Source organism: Lissotriton helveticus, chromosome 2_1 (assembly GCF_964261635.1).
Source record: "Lissotriton helveticus chromosome 2_1, aLisHel1.1, whole genome shotgun sequence".
NCBI lineage: Eukaryota > Metazoa > Chordata > Amphibia > Caudata > Salamandridae > Lissotriton > Lissotriton helveticus.
The window spans coordinates 1,877,360,536-1,877,382,295 of NC_136059.1; the positions used below are offsets into that span (position 1 = coordinate 1,877,360,536).

Genomic DNA, 21,760 nt, shown 5'->3' on the forward strand with positions numbered 1-21,760 from the left:
TATTATAATGGACCAGAATTATTTAGAAGCTAATGTAGATTATGATGTTCCAATAGATCCATAACCTACTATTAGAAAATGTAAAGCAGCTGAAATTTTTAGAAGCCATATAAAGTTTCATAATTCTAACACTGTAAGTGTTAACATACAGAATGTGTGTTGACCGACTGATCTAGCGTGCAACTTTATTAAAGACTATAACAAGAACATATAGCAATATAGGTTGACGGCTTTAAAAGAAGAGAGTTGATTCAAGAGAAAAGACTGTGATTAAAAAGTCACAAATATATCCTTGTCTTATAATCTGCACAGATAAGAAATGGAGTGTGTGTATGATAAAAATTAAATATAGTGTATATGATAGTTCAGTTGTGATATGGAATAGTGCGCGTGTTTATATTTTATTTATTATAGACAGATGTTATGATAGGTATTGTTGATCTTCTGTTTAGAGGCGTTTATTATCTTTACAACAAATCAGTTTATTTTACTCTTCCATAAGATTGGACAGGTTCCCGTTATTTCGCTTTAGTTTTTCCTAAAATGTAAATGTCAAGTAAATAGTTTGATTGAAAAGAGAAAGTGCAGGTCAAAAAATACTATAAGTGTTTGGCGTTTTGATTTCTTCTGTATGGATTGCTGTGAATGATGCATAGATTAGGGAAATGCCAACTTTAGTAGAGAATTTGGCAGGCAGCCCAGCAGGTGGTTTAACTACGATTAATGAGGAGATGCACAGGGCCTAATATAATCCTCAAAAGTAAAGCTACACCAAGTTCACTCTTTTTAGTATTCACAAACTACATGTTAATAGTAAGTTTACAACTGCTCTAGGACAGGTCTATTTATGTGTGGAATTCTCCACACCGACTGCGGAGTCTCCACTTCGTATTTTACTATCAACTTGTAGTTTCTGAATAACAAAAAAAGTAAACTTACACTAAATAAATGTACCTTTTGTGAGTCACTCCCAGTGTAATAATCCAGATAATAGTGGGAGTATTATTAATGATGTTGATGACCTGACTACCCACCTATTAGGAGAACCTAGAATCTTTGAAATTACAGGTTCATGGAATATTGGGATAGGTAAAGCTATATTAGTGAGGACTGCAGTTTCAATAGTAATAATAAGTCTAGTTAGAATGAGTGTTTTCTTAATGTTTCGTTCTGTGGCTCGGTTTGTGTTAAGGTTTTTGAATTTAATCAGAGGAGCAACAAGAAGACAATGAGGCAACTGACAAAGGAAGAAGATGCTGTTGACAAGAGAAAGGAGGACGTGGACGACATTCTGGTTGCATTGTTTTTTATTGATTTGCAGAATATGGTAATTCAGCTGCAACCACAATCTCTGCACATTTAAAGTAACTTTTCTCAAGCTTTCTCGGCCGAAGGGATGTGTTTTGAAACATTACAATGTTGTGTGCAGAATGAATGTGCAGAACAGTCCATTACGTAATGTTATGCCATGAAATTGTGTGACGTTTTTGCCTGAATTATTATAAAGTTTTGTTAAACATTATGTTATTTGGATAAACTGCTTGGTTAGAAAGGGCTAAATGCTGTGTGGTGTTTCTGTATTAGGGCTTGATATTAAAAATTTGACTATTTAAAATATATGTTGTGGCTGCTAAAGTTCATAAAGGCACATTGCACTATTGCATTGTATTAATGAATTGGCTTTTGATTCTAACATTCGCTTTCTATAGTACTATAATGCAAATTTGAGACTGCAAATGAGATTAGAGACTAACAGTTTTATCAGACTTTCTGTAATGACAACTGCAATATTTGAATACATTTACAAACTGAGAAGTGGAAGAAGCCTAGTTGTGCATATTTTTCTTTAATGGTCTTGGCCAAATATTTGAGCACTGGATTCTCTCTTTCCTGTGAATGGACTATTTATCCTTAATGTTAATTAAGTTGGAGCGTCACAATATGCACCACAATGCAGGATTTTCAGGTCAAAGACAAAGGAGACACATGAAGTTTATGACTTAAAGGGTGAGTAGGAGAAATCAAGGAAATAGGTCTACAGCACATCGCAAATCATTTGAGAAGAGTAAAAAGTAGTTCAATACCGTTTTAGGTCGTCTGGTTTTCCCCATCCTCGAATGAAGAGTTTGGTAAGGAGAAGCTTCCTGTACAACAGGTCCAGCTTACTCACACCCATTCGCAGCAGTTATACCACTAAAATAAGATAATAAACATATGTTTAAAGCAGGAATAAAATTAACCTTGCAGATCTTACATTAAGGTGAAAGCAGAGGGGAGAAAATGCTTCCCTCACGTACAACCTTTGCAAAATGCATTTCAAAATGTGCACCCTATTATGGTGTACAGTGCAACTTTGAATGTAAAGGTGCTATCCAATAGTGTCATAAAAGAGATTAACATCAAGCAGACGTGAAAGAGGCATAATGGAATCCTTGTTGCTGGAATGCAGAAATGTGAAACAAAACTTTACAGGATGGACCCTTTGAGGAATGTGCCTATACGTTCATAAGCCATTGCCAAAGTCTTTGATTATCCGCAGACACTATTATGATCAGTCATAGGATATCTATGTAAACTGATGTTGAAACCTAGTAAAAACACACATTAACTCACATTTAACAGGCATTTATTCCTCCCTCCGTCTCATAGGCTGCTTCCAATGCGGATGAAAAGTGAGCTACAGACAGTGATAAAAGAACAAAACAACAAAGGCCAGGTGCCCTAAACTGCCAAGTCAATGAAACCAATATGGGCTCAAGGATAGAAGGTATAGACTTGCATTCCTGGAGTTCTTCTGTTAGCATTAGCAGAGGAGTAAGAGTGGGTGAAGAAGAAAGGAAGGGAAAAAGAGGAGAGAATAGAAGGAAGGGAGGAGATAAAGTGGCTAGAGAAAAGGCAGGGCAAATAGGAGAATGGGAAAGAAAGGATACGAAGAAGCTAGGAATCAGGTGGGATGTGGAAAGAGGAGAATACTTCTTCAAAACTGTCTTCTGTCCCTCCTTACTGAGACTATTCTTGATCCTTATAGGACCAATGCCACCTATTGTGTCTTGTAGAATACAGTTACGTCATAGTAAGGATTCTCTGTGTATTTGTTTAGAATGCTTCTTTTCAAATAGCCGAGGGCTGTTGCTATGTTTCCTGCTGACCTGACAGTAGCTTTATTGAGCTTTTAGTAAACCAGTCACAACGTCTGTGCAGTTTGGTGTATCTTTTCATTGGCGGCGAGAGGCAGAAGAGTCAGAGCCGTCGGATGTAGTGGTGCTGGAGAATCCACGTTCCTAACTGAGCACCTGAGCTCGGATGTATGTCGTTACAACGCATGCTTTTACCACGCATGCCTTTACAATGCAGGTATTAAAACGCAAGTAGTTACAACGACTTGCGTTGGGGGGCGCTGGATAGTGGATAGTTTAATTTATTATTCCAACTCCAGTCCCCTGTGGATAGTAGGGAAGGTGTTGGATAGTAAATTAAACTATTCCCTATCCTACAGCATCCTCCAGCGCAAGTCGTTGTAACGACTTGCGTTGTAATACCTGCGTTGTAAAGGTACTGCGTGGTAAAAGTTTCGTTGTAAAGGATGTTTCCCCCTGAGCTCTGTCTTTGGATTCACAGGAACCCTCAGTTTGGTATGAACTTACGCGGCCTGAACGTTTTCTATGCAGGCGCGGCACTGAAGTGGGCCTTCCTCTGGTGAGGTGTCACAACCTTGTTCCACCATTTGTGAGACTCCTGCTTCCTGTACGCCATTTATTGGTCAGAAATTCATTCTGCTTAGTTAAAGAACTAGCAGACCTGTGCCCTTCAGCTTAACAGCTGGTGAACAGCAATGCCACATACATCATAATTTCTACGCGTATCACATCGAATTGTGGTTTTCAGTCAAAGTGAGTTCTGAGGTTCCTAGCAAAGCAGTAAGCAAGCATAATGCACACTACAGCCCAATGTGTTGGACTGTGAAAAGTTCAAGTCCAATTTGGCATGCAAATTTCTCTGCCCTATCACTTTAGTAAACTTTTAACTGACAAATCTTTATTAAGATTGAGGTAACATACACATTGATGTGCACACCCTTTTCTTATTGTTAACCTTAGATCCGTACTTCTTTCATTGGTACACTTATTGTGTATTCACCTTGTATCATGCTCACCACTTTCTACACAGTGATGTGCAAACCAGAGTATCAAAAGAATCCTTATTTGTTTCTACTGGTTCTCAGAATATTTTACTCATTACAGGTGTAGTTTCCTTACTTCACAAGATTTATCGATAATGTTTACAGCGCATGCAACGGGAAATCTAGCTGTATGTGTTATTACTGGACAAATGTATCCTTTTATTTAGACCATCTTAAGCAGGTTTGTGCAGCAACATATTGACTATGCAACAAAACAATTGCCTCACCTTCATTTCAGCCTGGTCCAGGTCTACCAGCAGTAGACTGGGAACAATTAAAAGAAGGATTTGAGGCTTCTTTTGATGCCATTGAAGGGGAGACAGAATAAAACAATATGCTTCATTGAGGCACTGCCTAGGCACCTAAGGCAGAACAATTCTAAAGCACCTCCCTGATGAGAGTAGGAGATGTTGAGCATGAATATGAATCTTCAATTTGGATTTTGGATATTAGTTACAAATCTCATAAAAATATTATTTCTATAGGAGACAAACTTCCAGGGGAACCCATTCAAAGCTTTGTAAGTGCACTAAGAACTCTTACTTCAACATGTATTTTGAAGAAGATCTGAGTGGAGATCAAATCGTCAAAAACACCAATGACTAGGTCCAACCGGATTTTAAATAAAGCTGTGGAAATTGCAGAGGATATTGAGAGCACTGCATCTTACTTGGTGGAAATGTTACTTTCTCAAGAAGTTTCTTCACTGCATGCTGTAGCTAGTTCTACTAAATCCAAACCAAAGAAACACTCAAATTCTATCACTGCCAAGAATGTGACATTTTATACATGAGCTGGAAACAACAATTTCGGAAAGTCTCCACTTTGCCCAGTTATCAACAAAGTTTGGATAAAATGTTTTTTTAAGGGGGGGAGGGGCTTGTTGCTAAGGTATGCAAATGTGAAAAAGGGGAACATAATAATTTGGTGAACGGCAGTGATCATAAGGACACATTGAAAGGCTTGAATTCCAGCCATATGAGAGTCATTATGTGTTTGGAACTAATTCCAGGAAAAGTTTAGGACTAGGAGAAAACAGTTATGCACGTTGTTCACATATAATCTGGGCAAGATAAACAGGGTTCCAGAACAAAATTCTGCTTAAATCAGATGCTAAGCCTGTGCTGCATAAGGTTAGACAGGTGCCACTGGTGGTTAAACCTGAATTCCTCAAAGAGTTGGACAAACTTTGTGTCCAAGATAGAGTCTATATAAGAATTGGAGTCGATTTCACCAGTATTTTTAATACATAAGGCCAATGGCACTTTCAGAATGTGTTATAACTTAGGGACCTTAAGTCCAGGAATTGGGTAGACAGGCATACCTTGCCAAACACTATAGAAATGCTTACATGCCTCAAGGGGCTAGTCTCTTATCCACCTTAGACATGGCCTCAGCATACCATCAAATTATTTTACATCAGGATTCTCATCACCTGACAAATTTTGTCATTCCTGAAGGGGTATTCTGTTTCAAACAGATGCCTTTCTGGTTGGCGTCTATTGCTTTCCATCAATAAGTGGGCATGTTTTAGAGAAGTAGAGGGGCTGACTTGCTTCCAAGATGATATGCTGGTGTGTGCAGAGGAAAGGACAGTCATGATAGTAAGTTAGAGCTCATTTTATCCATACTTCAGGAGAAGTGTTACATTAAAAGCATAACAGTGCAAATTTGGAGTTCAAACTGTTGAATATTTTGTTCACAAACTATCTGAATAAGGAAACTCTGGTTCAGTCAAGGTCTTTTATGGGACATATACGTTGTGGGGTTTGTTGAATAAGAATTAAAGTTGTGTGGAGTCAAGAGTGCATGGATAATTTGGTTTAAAAAAATTATATATATATATAAAAGCCAAGGTGTCGCTGGTATTCCAAGCCTCTTAATTGCGGCGAGCTCGAGTTGGGGTAGCGACCGACTTCCACACTAGCAATCCAATTCATCCTCATATTGTGTCTATTCGACGAAAATACAGGGAATGGGCCAGTGCTCAGTACAATTTCAAGGTGTTTTTTTGTTTTACAAAATGCAGCAAAAACAGCCGCATCGAACCTCTCATACACCCACTCATAGCCCTATACAACCTATCATACACCCACTTACAAACCCACACAACCACTCACAGACCCATACAAGTACTCGCACAACTCACTCATCCATAGAGCCACTCAGACACCCACTCACTCAGTTACTCACATAACCACTCACTTATAAAGCTACTCATCCAACCAGTCAATCACCCATACAGCCACTCACACAGCCACGTATTGACCTATACAGCCAGTCACACACCCACCCATATGGACTCTCACCACAGTCACTCACTCACCTATACAAGCACTTACATACCTATTCACACATCCATACAAGCACTCACACATCCACACACTCACCCAGACATCCATTCACACAGACACTTGCTCTCCAATACAGCCAAGCACACACCAACTCATTTAACCAAACACCCACTCACTCCCCCATACCTCTCAACAGCCACTCAGTTACCCATACTACCCCTCACACACTCACACAACCACTTACATACACATTCACACATCCATACAAGCACTCCCATCCACCCAGTCACCCATACATTTCCTCTCCAATACAGCAACTCACAGACGCAGCCACTCACCCATACAGCAACACAGTCACTCCTCATGCAGCCACTCACCTATACTGCCACTCACACACCCACTTATTCACCCATACAGCCACTCAATGTTGGAAATAGTACCACTCATTAGTAGCACACAAAGTATACAAATTATACAAGTATACTAATTTAACATTTGTTGTACCTTTGTATATATGTTTAACACGCACAACCTATTAGAAAACAATCACAATCAACGGATGATGTAATCAGTGATGTCAATTGAGACGGCATCTGTGATATCATCAGTAATGTCATGGACCATGTCATGAGCGATGTACTATGAGCAGTGCATTTTGTGGGCATTATTATAGTTAGCTCAGGTAACTATAACTGCTGAATTTCAATGGTTTTGTATGAGTGAAATGTGAGCCCAACTATAACGTCACTGTAACATCATTAGACTTGTTTCAGTGAATTCCTATGTTTTTTTTAATTCTATTTCTGGACTATAACATACTATAACCATATGTTTTTTAATGAATTATAAAGGTCTGAATTAGACTGTGAGTGGGTGTGAAAGCGTTTGAGTGGTTCTGTAAATGGGTGCATGAGTGTCTGAATGGGTCTGTGAGTGGGTGTACGTGTCTGAGTGGGTCTGTGATTAGGTGTATGAGTAATGAGTGTCTGAGAGTGTCTGAGTGGTTCTATGAGTGGGTGCATGAGTGCCTGAGTGGGTCTGTGATTAGGTGTATGAGTAATGAGTGTCTGAGAGTGTCTGAGTGGTTCTATGAGTGGGTGCATGAGTGCCTGAGTGGGTCTAGGAGTGTGTGTGAAAGTGTCTGAGCATATTTGTGATTGGGATCGTATTTCAATGTGGATTTGCCAAATAAACACATTTGCTTTGCCTTTCCTCATTCTTCCTTTACAGAAATGGAGCTTCAATTGGGGCACCTGCCATGTTTATATATGTAAGTGCTTGCACGGAGGTTTCATTTCTGTAAAAAGTAAGCAGATCCTCATGCCAGCTCCCCCTGCAACAGTTCTCTTGTCCAGCTAGCTCGTAGTCCGCTACCCTCTGCTGTCAGTCTACCTGCTACGCACTGTGCCCCCTCTGCTTGTTTCTTGCTCTGTTTTGCCCTTTCTGCTCATTTTTTTGCGCTATGTGTTGCCATTTCTGACCTCCATTTTGCCTTCACTGCTCATTTTTCTGCCTTGTGTTTTGCTCTCTCCTGCTCCGTATTGCCTTTTCAGCTTTTTCTCTGCCTTCTGTTTTGCCTCTTCAGCTCTCCGTTTTAACTTTTCTGCTGGTTTTTCTCTCCTGTTTTGCCTTTATCTACTAATTTTTCAGCCCTTCGATTAGCCTTTCCTGCTTGTTTTTCTGCCCTCCTCTTTGCCCTATTCTGCTCCATTTTGCCTTTCCTGCTTGATTTTTATACTTGGTTTTGCCTTTTCTGTGTTTTTTTAAAACTTTTTTTTCTTTTTCTGCTTGTCTTTCTTTCCTGTTTCTGCCCTCAATTTTCCTTTCATTGTTTTTAAGCCCTCTGTTTGGTCTTCTTCTGCTCTGTTTTTACTTTTCTGCCCATTTTCCTGCCCTCTGTTCTGCCTTTGCTGCTTGTTTTTCTGCCCTTTCTTTTGCATTTTCTGCCATAAATACCATGTCAACAGTCGCTCTGTCCCTCGCTGCTTCCGTGATTTTAGAATTGCACACACTCCCACAGGTTTTTGTCTGTGTGACTGCATACCTTCAATTAAATAATTGAAAACCATCTAGGTTGATAGGATGGCATTACAGTTTGGCAATGGCAGTTCTGGCAGTAATTCATAAGCTCTAGGGTTTCACCCAGCTGCTTAACTAAGGACAGGTGCTTTGGCCTGGCAGCGTGAGGGTGAATCACATAAAGGTAACGAAAAGCTCAAAAACAGGCACGGAGCACTCATGGGAGAAAAAAAAAATATATATAGATATATCACACACACACATATATAACACAAAAACTATTCCACTGAAACCATTTGAAACTAGATATCCAAGTGTGGTAGTTACAGATGCCTATCAACATGGTTTAGGCATGGTATTCATTTGAAGAAAAATGGTACGGATGAAATGGTTACTTTTACCAGTCGGAGTCTGGTAACCATTGCATTCCATAATGGAACAAGAAGCTTTGGCGGTCTGTTGGTGGGGTGTCAATTATTTTTACCAACTATTATGGAGATCTGAATTCACCACTGGGTGGATCATAAACCACGAGCTGATCCACCATAAAAAGAGGAGGATAATTACAATCCAAATCACAAGAGGTTTGTTGTCTTATCAAATATATACAATGTATCAAAAACATTATGATTAGTGAGTTGATGTATACCACTAAGGTGCAATTTCAGAATTTGAGTGGCTATCAGTGTTGGATCACAATGAAACTATTAAGGCTCTGACGGAAAAGGTTTAAAACAGTTGGCTTAAACAAAATAAAACTTTCTTAAACTAATGTCAGATTCTTTAGTAGATGCCTCTAGGAACATTGCACCCAAAATGCCTATAGTTAAAGTGACTTTTAGAAGGTTGGACACCGTGGTGGTACCAAAGACACTCATAATTAAAGTGGTGGAGATCATGAATGAGGGGGCACATTGCAATGTGTGTTAAGAAGAGAATGATAAGAAATGTGTTCTGGTGACCTAGTTTGGATGGAAAGGTTGAACAGTCTGGGAGACAACGAATGCTGTGTGCTGCCAGTGATAAGTATCAGGTCACTGCGCCTAGTCTGATTAGCCCAATTCCTGTATCGGATGTGTGACCCAAATTAGCTATTTACATAATTGGTCCATTGAGTGTTCTAAAAGGCAGTTCCAAATATGCTATAGTAGTCGTCGACTATTATATGAGGTAGCAAGAGGCTGAATTTATTAGTAGCATCACCACGCCTAACATGAAGGACTTTTTGGAGCATGTGTTCCCTAGGGAAGGAACACTTAACAAAATTGTTTCTAGCAATGGATCACAATTTACCTCAAGAGAACTTATGGTTTTCTGGGATAATTGTAGTATCAAGCACATCACTACTTCCTTAAACCATCCAAGGAACTATTGTCTTGTGGAGTGGAGTAACCGGGTGATTAAAGATAACATTAAGTTGTCCATAGATAATTGCATTCAGTTGTCAATAGTTAATGAGTTAGATTTGATGAAGGAGTTAAAGAACCTGTTGTGGGCAATTCATACCACACCCAATTCTGACATCAAAGTTTCACAATTTTTTCTTTCACAGGAAGACTGTCTTGTTTAAGAAATTAACAGGTTGTGGATGAAAAGAGAGACGCTATCAGAAAAATTATTACATGGTGTGTGTGTGGAGAGTAAAAGGGCAAAAGATAAGTATGAAGGAAGACTCATGAACAGCATTTGGAAATGGGAGACATGAGGAGAGCCAAGTTACCTTCAGATGGCACGTGGAAAAATTCTCGTTTTTTCTTGCCCCAAAAAGTAACACATAAGAAGAAGGATCTTATGAGATTGGAAGATGGATAATACTGGAACAAAGAAAAGTTGACATTGATACCAAATGTCCAAAAGTAGTCATCATTTTCTAATGTTGCTCAGGATGTCCAGAGGAAGTCATCAGGAAAATGTTTTTAATCACCCAGGAATGTCTGAAGCTATAATATGTACTGCATAAAGGCACGTGCTGATTCCTAAACAACAAAGTCCCCTTTCAATAACTAGGTGCTGCTTATTAAATCAAATTGCTGTCTGAAATGATTTGTATAGTCATCTGCCTGCCCACTGTACACAATCTGATACTGGAAAAGAAAATGATTTTAAGGTCACTTGAGGCTAGAGGTTTTCTCTACAGCTTTCAAATCACCTTTCACCCCATCATGACCGGAATCTGTCCTTGTTTTGGTGCTGGATAATCCTTATAAGATCACATATCTCGTTGGTGTCAGTGCCCAACATTTTTTGGGATTCATCACTAGCATTCGACATTGACCATCACCAGATTATTCTGATTACGTCCCAAGTTAGAGGCAATGACAACACGGCCATGAACTGGTTTGGGGGCATTTATAATGGGAAGACCACAATAAATCATTCCTCCCTGTTTCTCCTAAGTGCATGTGAAGTTTCGCAGGGCTTAACCCTGTCATTTAACCCATTTCATACCTACATAGTGAAACTGGTCAGACCGATCCAAGCCCACTGCAACATTTTTTCATGCATATCCAGCATATGCGCCATCTGAAGCGAACAAAGCAAACACAAGGCGATGATGGACGGAGCGCCGAAACTTTTCAGACACTCACCCCTAGTCTCAGATCTGGGTTGAATCTATTATCGTTCTTTAGCTCACTTCACCGCCCCAGTTCAGACCTAGTCACATGCAAATCAGTCTTGACCCTGTCCTTCATGGGAACAATCCAGTCGAACTGCCAAGCCAGGTCTTCCCTGGACCAGATAAAGCATCCTGGAACCGGTTTTGAGATAACACCCCTCATCAGTCAAGCTAGCTTGAATCCAGTGGCAAAGTAAGCAAGGGACCCAAGTCTGGGCATACCCCGCCAACTTAGGGCGATGAGGGGTGATGCCCTGAAACCGGTCCTAGGATGCTTGTTTCCAGTCCAGGGAGGTCCTGGCTTGGCAGTTCGAGCTGGACTGTTCCCATAAGGCACAGGGTCACTACTAATTTGCATATGGCTGGGTCTAAACTGGAGTGGCATGGTAAGCAAAAGAACGATAAACTTAACCCAGATCTCTTGACTGGGGTGAATGTTTGATTTGCTCTGCATTCCGTCCATCATCTATGTGTATTTTGCCATCTGAACGCGGGTATGTGTAATAATGAGGCAAGTAAAAGAAGATTTTCACATAATAGGAGAGCAAATATTTTTCGCTCCAATAGCCATGGAATGTTCATAACATTCGCAACAATACATGAGGAAGTACCTGCACACACAGATGTGGAAGAAGTCCTGGGGAGGGAGAAGTTGACATGGGTAAAAATATAGGAATATATAATTAAATACTAGTGTTTTTCAATATACAACTTCAGCATACTATACAAAGAAGTAATCAGTGAAAGGTTCCACAAATGTGTGTTAGTAATCAGTGCCTGGATAAGATATAACCAGCTGAAGTTAAATTCGGCAAAAAAGAAAAGTAATTCTATTGAGGTGGGGGGCATATTTTTGGACTTATGAATTCAGGGCAATGGAAACAGGAGCTTATGCTTTAGGCAGTACTGCCTTTGGATAAAAATGTGGGCCCCAGCTCCCTTATGTATCAGACCTCTGCCCTGAATTACTCATTACTTTCAACACTGCTAAGAAACATCTGACTGTGCTCGACCTATGAGGGATGTACCACCGCAGTTAAAGTTGGTAATCAGTCCTTGCCTGGTCTATGGCAAGATACTCTATCTGGGTTTAGATAAAAGTAGTAGATGTTGAATTCAGATCATTCAGAACGCAGAACCTAAGCTGCTGCTTGCTGTAACTCAAACTAAACTCCGCAGCTTCACCACTGTCATTGCACTGGCAAACTGATTTGCCCATACGGTCTTCATGGTTCTATGCAAAGTCCATTTATGAAGCTAGGTCTGAGACTTTAAAAACAAAACTCAAACTGTTCTTTCCCAAGCACTCTCTTCAGGTGAGAAACCATGTATTACTTAAAATTAAATTCCTCAAAACAAAATCGGGAAGGGAATGATGGAAGGGAACCCATGTTCTTATAACTAGTGCGTAGCCAAAGACACATGAATATTTCTCAATGCAAGCTATTCCAGACCTTTTCATGCTCAGCAGGAAACTAAAGACAAGGCTGTTCAATCAGTTTTCTTAAGAATCATCCTTAGACTATTGAGCGGTTCTGATATAGCCAACCCAAAGAAACCCTACAAGTGTCAGCTACCCCTTCAAATCTCGTACATAAAGGTACTGAGATAGCAGATGGCATTGTATCTTGGCCAGATACAATGCGAGGATAGAGAGTTTTTCAAGCATAGAGCCTTCCCTCCATTGAGGTACAGGAAGGGGAAGAAACATTGTTCATATGAATGAATGAAATGCATTTGTAGAGCGCACAGCTACTCTACAAGAGTGTCCCGGCGCTGATCGACTCACGCTAACAGGAATAAACTAGCACGCCTTGCCCTGGAAACGCCAGGTTTTAAGAGGTTTCTTAAAAACTGTCAGGTCAGCTGTGGATGTGAGAGCAGCCGGTAATTGGTTCCACGCTGGAGCTCCCAAAAACCAAAAAAGATCTGCCCCCCCCCATTCGGGCCAGGTGTAGTCTGGGGATGCAAGCCAAGCCCAAGGAGGAGGACCTCAGAGATCTGGCAGGCATGTAGTGACTGACTCTTGCTCTGAGATAGCCAGCACCCTTACCGTGGAGGCCTTTGAAGAACATAACCAGGGGCTTAAACTTGACCCTTTTATTCTTTGGGAGCCAGTACTTCAAGAATGGGGGCCAGGTGAGCCCTGGGTTTCAGCCTAAGGACCAATCTGGCCGCTGCATTCTGAACCACTTGAAGGTGCTGGAGGAGATAGCCTGGAAAGCCCAGGTACAAAATTTTGCGTAGTCCAGTCAGGAAGTCACCAGAGCCTGGACCACTGTTTTCCTGGTGCTGAGTGAAAGAAGAGGAAGGACATTTCTTAGCATGCGCAAAATGCCAAAACAAATGCCAACTAAGGACTGGACTTAGGGTCTCATAGAGAGCACGCTATCAATGTGGATGCCAAGATTTTTTACCGTAGACTGGGCTGAGAGGGGCAGAGACATCTCTTCAGGCCACCATTGTGTCCAATCGACCACAAAAGGAGAACCAAAAAAGACAATTTCCTATTTTTCTGAATTACATTTGAGTTGGTTTGCATTGAGCCAGTTAAACACCTTGGTGAGGCATGATCTAATCCTATCCCCATCGAATTCCACTCCCTTGTTGCAGGTGAAGTTCAGATGCATGGCATCTTTATATGAAATTATTTTGGCCCCCAGGCTTCCGTCAAATGCAAGGGGCAACATGTACAGGCTAAAAAGAGTAGGGTTGAGGATGGAGCCCTGAGGGACTCCCACTTTCAGGCTGGGCATGGGGGAAGCAAAAGGGGCCGCCCATATTTCCTGGCTTCTGTCATCAAGAAAGGAGGTTAGCCATACGAGCACTGAACCAGCATAGGTGGCAACAGGACCTTCAAGAAGTCCACCAGTCCACTTCACAGTGAATTCATTGGTATGACAGGAGATACTGAAATGATGGAGGCCGCAATACAAAACAAGTTATTAAGCCTCACTGGCTGATTGATGGGTTTTGCAAAACACTGGGAAAAACCTATGTGCCCCTCTGAGCAATGGAGAAGGGCAACACAAGTGGTACCTCGTCTATAGTGGAAACGGAAGAATTCAGAAAATGTATTGTTAAAAGTGTGGTGCAGTTGGATTCTATAGTGAGGTCACTGGACCATACCTTCAAGGGAGCGCAAAGGAGTCCTGATGGCCCCAACAGAGGTATCTGCAGAGGACTTAAGACCATTGTTAGAAAGAGTGGTTTGTGGTCTACTTGAGGTGCAGGACGGTGAGGACTAACCTTTGATCACTTTATGAGTCAACATTAATATGATAGGCCAAATGTGCAGAGGCCACACGGAAAAAGGTAGTGGTACTCATGCCATCACGTAAATAGCAAGATAAACTTCTGAGGCACTCAAATTGTGTTTTTAGTTCTGCTTCCTGTTTCTCCTTTGAAAAAACGTGAATTGAAAGTGTGTTGGCAGTGTAAAAATAGTTGGGCAGACTGGGGCAGACATCGCTGTTTGCTCAGAAGACTGCAGAAAATACTCTACATGAAAATTGAGGAACAGGTAGTTTGCCTTCCGATTCTACGAGTCTGGAGGGAGATGTTCCTTTTCTTTAATAGTAGGTAGTGGCCTTCGTGGAAGTGAATGAAGTGGGTGAATTTCTGGCTGGGATTTCACGACTGATGATGGGTTATTATAACCTACTTTAATTGGTGACCTATATCACCCCCAGAGTCAGCCTGTCTCCTAATTCACATTTAAGTGCTATCGGGACAGCTACATCTGTGCATTCCTGATAGAAGGCCATAAACTAGGGGCTTATGGGATACTGTGGACCTGTGACTCTGAGTGGCCTTCTGGATTTGGTTACATGGTGGTGGAATTGGCATCTGCATTCCAAGGGGCAGGGTCTTGGCCCCACTAAAGATAGTGATCATACCTCTAGGGGTTGGATGGCAGTTAGTACAAAATTTACAGAGGGCATGTGCATTTCAAAGGTGGCCTTTTGAACTTGCCGTGCGGGCACCTGCAGCTGACCGACTGGATCTACGGCAGGTCACACCTCCACTTGAGGGGAAAACATTTCTCCAGACTTGGAAACGCACCAGCTTCCTTTGTCCCATCCCTGTTGTCCACGGGGAGGGAGGATAGCGATCCCACACTCATGCAGCTGCCGTCTGGAGGTCTAATCCGGATGCACAAAACTAAGCAACAGTTTCTTTATGTGTTAGGTGGTTCCAACTTTCTAGTCAATGGGACGCCAGCAGGGACAACGTGTATAGTTGGCTGGTGGAGTTTAATGACTGAGGGGCTGGGTCACATGGCGTAGTCAAAGACCTTTCTGCTAAGGGGAAAGTCCGACAATTGCATATAACAGCAAAGTGTACATACAATTTGTGTTTCGTTTTGATTTCAGAGTGTGTGTGTGTGTGTGTGTGAGAGCGTGTATGTAAAATACTAAGTCAAGTGTTTTATACATGTAGAGTCTTTTTGTGGCATATGCAGTATATTGCGGGGGTGGTGTTGTGCCAATGCTTTACACTCGAGCCCTAGGATATGCCTGACTGCTTGGTGCCAAGCTACCAGAGGGTGAGCTCAGGTTATCAGACAAGTGCATCATACTTATCCTATTAGGAACTGTGAATTCTGACTGGCTTCAATGCGTCCCAGCTAGCCCGAAACCACTAGGTCTAACGATCGTCATGAATATTGTTAAGCCATCTTCTAACCAATGATGATGCAATACTGGCAATATTCTGAAAGGAAATGCTGAATGCATTTGCATCTCACATTATCCATCTTACCAAAGCATCACTGAAACAATGGTCCTTTCAACCTGCAGCCTCAAAATAGTCAAGACTCCCCACGGTCAAAAATCTAAATATGGACAACTCTGATGAGTCAAATTTTAGATACTTGTGAAATTTCAACTGTTGGGAAAATATAATGTTAATGCATCATAACTCCAAAAACACACCAAAGCTACAAATTCTTCACACATAAAAAGGTAGGCTTTTGACAACAGCGCAGCACTAAGAACCTGACTCTGCAAGTTGCAGACAAACCACACTACATTTTACGAGACGCTTGATTGACTGTATTTTTGGATCTCTGAGTAGCATAGTTGCTGTTGTACAGGAGACATAAAATGTTGGCTATAATCTTTCTTTCAGGCAGATTTCAGAAGTGATCAATTGAAACATAATGGTATTCACCTCTTATCCTTTCATACAAGGCTTAGGGTGTGCACATATCTCCTTTGTTGTAGAATTTCCCCAATGAACTAATGGGTGTGATGACATCATAACTAAAGAGTTCTGTACACTAATATGCAGGTTTCCCTATACCTGCCCACTCTGGTGACACATACCAAATTTCTTGGATTTACACTGAACACAAAACTCTCTCTAAAGAGGGATGTATGCCAACTCCTCCAAAAAATGCATCTATCCAGCTAACTCCTCCAAAAAATGCATCTATCCAGCTACATCCTCTAAGACACATCAAACTACTAAACCCGCCCAGATACCTTCATATTTAACTTAGTCTCCAATGTTATGCTATTTGGGTTGGAGAAAACACAGCTAATAGCCATTCTACATTTAAGGCTTGGCTAATCGTTGGAGCAACTAAAACAAGCATTTGCAATGCAAATCTCGCATTTGCAAGAGTTTGAGCTATTGGCCTTGTAAATGACTATGACTTTTATTTATGTGTTTTGAAAACCTGCGAGCAGTGCGTAAACACGGAATTTTTTACAGATAGTCCTTGGTTACGAGAAGCAAGGCTGGCAGTAAAAGAGGCGCAGTTATTGTCAGGCTTGCTTCTCGTAAGCAACAGCTCATAACGCAAAAGCGAGACCTATTCCATTGCAAATACTTGTTCTTAGTGGCCAGGGATTGATATATAGGGCAGCGACAATGACCGTCCTACATCTTTTAAAGACATGGGTGCTGGGCTAGCAAAATGGCCATAAAAATGTACACTCAAAACTACTCCAAGCTATCAAAAGTAAAAGCCTCCCAGAAGGATAATTAATTTTGCATCATTCACACATAATACTTCATCAATACTTTGAACTGCTCTTGGTAGGTTTGGGGGTGGGAGTTGCAAGTAACTATAATGCATTAAGCACTGGCCTGCATGTTTGCTATACCAATCAAGCGCTAAAAGTGGGTTATCAGGGTAGTGGGCATTTAGAGACAGGTTATTTTACGGGCACACAGAACTTCCACTCATGTCCATGAGAAAGATACGTGTTAGGGCTGGGAGGACAATATCTAGTCCGGGCAAGGGAGGGAACCAACAAGCCTCACTTGCAATGAAAAGCGAGCGTTTATGACGTGCACCAATCAAAAGTAGGGTTGGAGCTTCCACCCCACTCCCAAACAAACCGGACAGAAAACTGACGCCAATAGATCTCGCAAGCGAGCAGCAAATGCGCTGCAACTCTAGGCGAGACCTAAAAACTAAAATGGAAATGAGACTACAGTACAATGCTACAATGGTCTCTATAATTGCTGCCTTTACAAGCATGTGTCAAATTGAATATTACGTGTTTTATTTATAAAGGTTTTACACTTCCACCAACACTCAGTATATACCAAACTCTTTTGGGCCCACGACGACCTAGAAACAGATTTAGTGTATCTGGACATCCTTACGTTCAAAAGAGCAAGAACTTTAAGAAAAGTGATATCCTGTATCATCGCCAATGGTGGCTCTCTCTTAGAACAATGATATGAGTTTTTAGAAGACCGGCCAAAGAACACTTTTAACTTCAGCTTGTTAATTGTAGCGGTTAGGAGTTTAATAAGTGTTTTGCAGCGTAGCTATATACTTTCATATAGCAAGGGGAAAAACGTAAGCATGTTGAAGATATACTCTTTTTTAAATGTTTGAAGAAACATAATCGTATTTTTATATGATGATCACTGCATGATTTACATGCTAAACATTTTCTTGGATCAGCTCATGCACTGGCTCTTAGAGACAAGCCAGGCTCTTTGCTTGACTCTGGCTACAGAGGAGTAATTAGAAACGATAAGGGGAGAAAGATCATGGAAATGAGTAATGGGTAGAAACGCCAGGCGTGCAACTCACACAGGGGAAAGAGACAGAGAGCTGGCAGAGAGGATCAGAAGAGTGGTACGGAGCTGCAACAGACAAGAAATGGGAGGGCAAAAAAAGGAACAGAAGAAAGAAAACAAATGGAATGAAAAAATGAAGACGAGCAGGTGAAAGGGAAAATAGAGGAAAGACGCAATCGTTAGCTGAAAGAGACTAAAATGGACAGCATAAATACTCACAGGTTCCCACTGTGAACAGCCTATTCCCCTCTGCACTGTTAACAAACTCAAATAATGGACAGAGAATCAGTCAACATGTGTTTAATTTTTTTTTTTAATCTTACTTTTAGTGTGTACTGCATTTGCTTGGACGGTTTCCGTTGGGAGCCTCTCTCAGGCCAGGTGTGCTGACCTTCATGTGGTGGAGACAGCCCTTACCCCACATGACTCCATATTCTGAAGTCCCAGGCAAGCATTGCAGTACATGCGAGTAAACAGACTGCTGGCCAATCAGAGCCTCACCCAGCATGAACCACAAAACATGGACTCTTGGACGGCCTACGCAGAGCCCCCTAGTCACTTATTGAGGAATAGATATGAATAAATCACTGGAGCAAGTATACAGATTGAACACACTACTCAACCTAATAGAATGGTAATCTCAGCTGCTTGTGGCAATACAGTGAAAATTATCAAACTACGTGATCAGAGTTGTGTGGCTCTTGGCGGGGATGGTCAATGGATGATTTGATTCGCCAAACTATAGTTAGTCTCATGAACTCTGCATAAATTAGCCTCAAAGCACAGTGCCTCAACTTTGCGACATGGGATGATTGGCAGTAAACATAGTGCCTACAAGTGTTGCCCAGGTATTTCAGTTATTAATGACCTTAGTAATATAGAGCTAAGGTTGCCACCAAGGATATCCACCATCTTAAGTTCTGATCCAGCTTGTAGTTGTTGGAGGCTTCTTGTAGTTTCTCTCGCTACATCAACCTATTCTCTACAACCAGTGCTGAAAAGTAGGGAGATACTGCAGGATCCCGATTCCAGCAGGCATTTCTGGGCCGGAACTGAGATCCCGCCAACTCAGGGAAGCATGCTGAATTTTACCTGGAGTCATTTTTCAACACTGTGGCATAATTTATCAGGGCCCGCATATTGTCAGCATCCCGTTTTGAACATCAACCTGCATGAAGCAAGGAGGGGGCTTTCTTATTTTCACTTCAAGCCAGGCCCAAAACAAAGGCCTGATTTGTGCCAGCAGCTCTTTTATTTAAGTATCACCCTGTTTGGGACCTATGTGGAACCTATTACCTAGATGCCAATGCAATGAAAGGAAACAAAGGCACACAGCTTATCACAAAGTACTTTGGAGACACTATGATTTGGATGCAGATTTTTTACTTTGTTCTCCTCCTTATGTTACAGATGTGCGTGCACTGTAAGAATGCTAAATGTATCTGTATGAGTAATTACACAAGTAATGGTAGAAATGGCACCTATTATTTTGTATTTAATCCTTTTACAGGGCTACACATCCCAATGTAGGGCGTCAGAGCACTTTCCATCACACACAAAGGTACAATAAATCCTACTAAAGTGGAAATCAGGTCAGGAAATGTTACAAAACACAACGACGCTCATAAGTGTAGGCATCATCACATATTGTGGCATCATCACATATTGTCCATATTTGTAGACATTATCGGACATATGTATCAAAGGGTTTTACCCATTCTGTCTATGGGAAAATGCGTTCATATATATGGGCCTTTAAGTTGGAATGCATGGTTTGGGAGGAAAACCAAGTCAGGATATAAAACATAATGTAATGACTGTGGTAGTCTGTATTAAAGAGACTTTATTACTTCTCAAATTAACCCTTCTTTGCAAGCTTAGAATAACAGATTGAGAAAAACTAATATGGATCTTAACCCATGTCTTACAGTTTGCATGCAACTCTGGAAAAATGACTGTGCTATATTAAAAGGATTGCATCTTATGAATTGGAAATAACAACATGATCTCAGTGTCATAAGCATTAGCCTACTTACCTATATACATAAATACAAATCGGTGATCTGCATATTCAGCAATGTGCTTTGTGACAGGCACATTAATCCTCAGCGAGTCTAAACTGTGGCTGGACAAAACACTGAACTCTCCCACAACTGTGTTAACCACTAGTTATTTTACTACTACTACTATAAGACCCTCGAAATTGCTCAACGCACAAATATCTCTGCAACCGGTGTCTTAACCCTCTCATATATTTAAAACGGAGACTCTTTGTGCCAATTAAGTAACCTAAAACAGATTTAATGTCACTTTTCGCCAATTTCTATGCTGCAGATTTTGTATTTCTTTTTAAAATGTATATGTTGAAGGTCGGGCTCTGCTTTTCAATCTTTGTTCATCGTGGGTCGCTTAAGTAACAACCGAGCCCTAGTTTTGACGTAAAAATTCCTTGTGAATTAATACCCTTACAAAACCTGGAAATGAAAAATCATACCTGCCTACTCAGCTACCAGGCTGTTCTCTAGGACATACTATGTCAGACTCAATGGGATCAGCGTGCTGACTGTACTCTCTGGAACTCATCATGTGAGGGGGAAGGGTGTGTGGAAACACTATCAATAGTGCTCCAAATCAAATACTGCAGTCTGTCACAAGGTGACTTCATATGTTGTGCAGGCTATTTTTTTTATTTTTTATCACATGAAGGTGCCCTTTAACCCCAACACGACACAAGAGAAATGTCCCGAGTATTGCAGAAAGCTCCCAAGCCTGAGTCTTACCTCCTAACCGAAGCGCTCGTACATCGGACTACCTCTACCTCTCATCTATATCGAATCCAACCAACTTCAGTATCTGATGTCAAGGGGAGGTCATCGAAAAACCTGGTTTCAAACTGAGTGACAAGGTAAGGGGCGGTACAAGTGGAGCCTTTGGCGCTGTACCTCCCACCGAACCAATGTGATTGGTTTGCAGGAAAAAGGCCGGCCCTAAAAAGGCTGTCCCAAAAAAAAGACCGCCCTTTGCCGTTACACGGGAAGCGACCTCTTGGATGCTCCGGAAAATACCCGCCAGCAGCACGAGGTCCGGTGACGTTTGCTGTGTGCGTGCAAGCCTGCACGCGCCCCTCCAGCCTTTATATCTGGGCAGCGTCTGTCCGTCCGGCCGGTACTGGAGGGTGTATTTATACAGCTCCTTTTGTAATGGCGTAGAACAAATGGACTTGGGGAGGAGGAGGGGGGTGTTCCCACTGCTGAACAAAAGAGTAAAGCAGCTCAGCACACTCCCTACATGTGTTCGGTGGGTAGATTTAACATACGGACACCGGCAGTGCCTTCCCTGCCTCAAAGAGTGAGGGTCTAATAATGAGGGTGGGGTACCCAGCACTGTTTCTCATATTGAGCTGGAGGGAATAAGGGCCATATTATAAAGAACGGGCGTAACATTATCGCCGATTTAGCGGCCGGAAACTGCAGCTAAAGCGAAGATAATATGCCCCAGAAAATTCCAATAGAAGCCCAGGTTTGATGTCCTTCTCACCAGAACCTGGGTTTCTATGACAGTTCTCTAGGGCATATTATCAAGCCCCTTATCGCCGCTTTA

General features: G+C 41.5%; 1 protein-coding gene across 2 annotated transcripts in view; it reads right to left on the reverse strand.

Moving 5' to 3' along the window:
- The window catches only part of ABHD18 (abhydrolase domain containing 18), a 176,740-nt gene extending 155,660 nt beyond the window's left edge, over nucleotides 1-21,080 (reverse strand). The window contains exons 1-2 of one of the 2 annotated variants that reach the window (XM_078676794.1): nucleotides 20,941-21,080; nucleotides 2,085-2,193 (exon numbers count right to left, since the gene is read on the reverse strand). In XM_078676794.1, the coding sequence (XP_078532920.1) occupies nucleotides 2,085-2,176 (92 nt within the window). In that variant the 5' untranslated portion in view covers nucleotides 2,177-2,193; nucleotides 20,941-21,080. Of the gene's footprint in view, nucleotides 1-2,084; nucleotides 2,194-20,196; nucleotides 20,315-20,940 lie in introns of those variants that run through there. The other variant, XM_078676795.1, reaches the window with a different exon arrangement.
- Nucleotides 21,081-21,760: the final 680 nt, after the last annotated feature.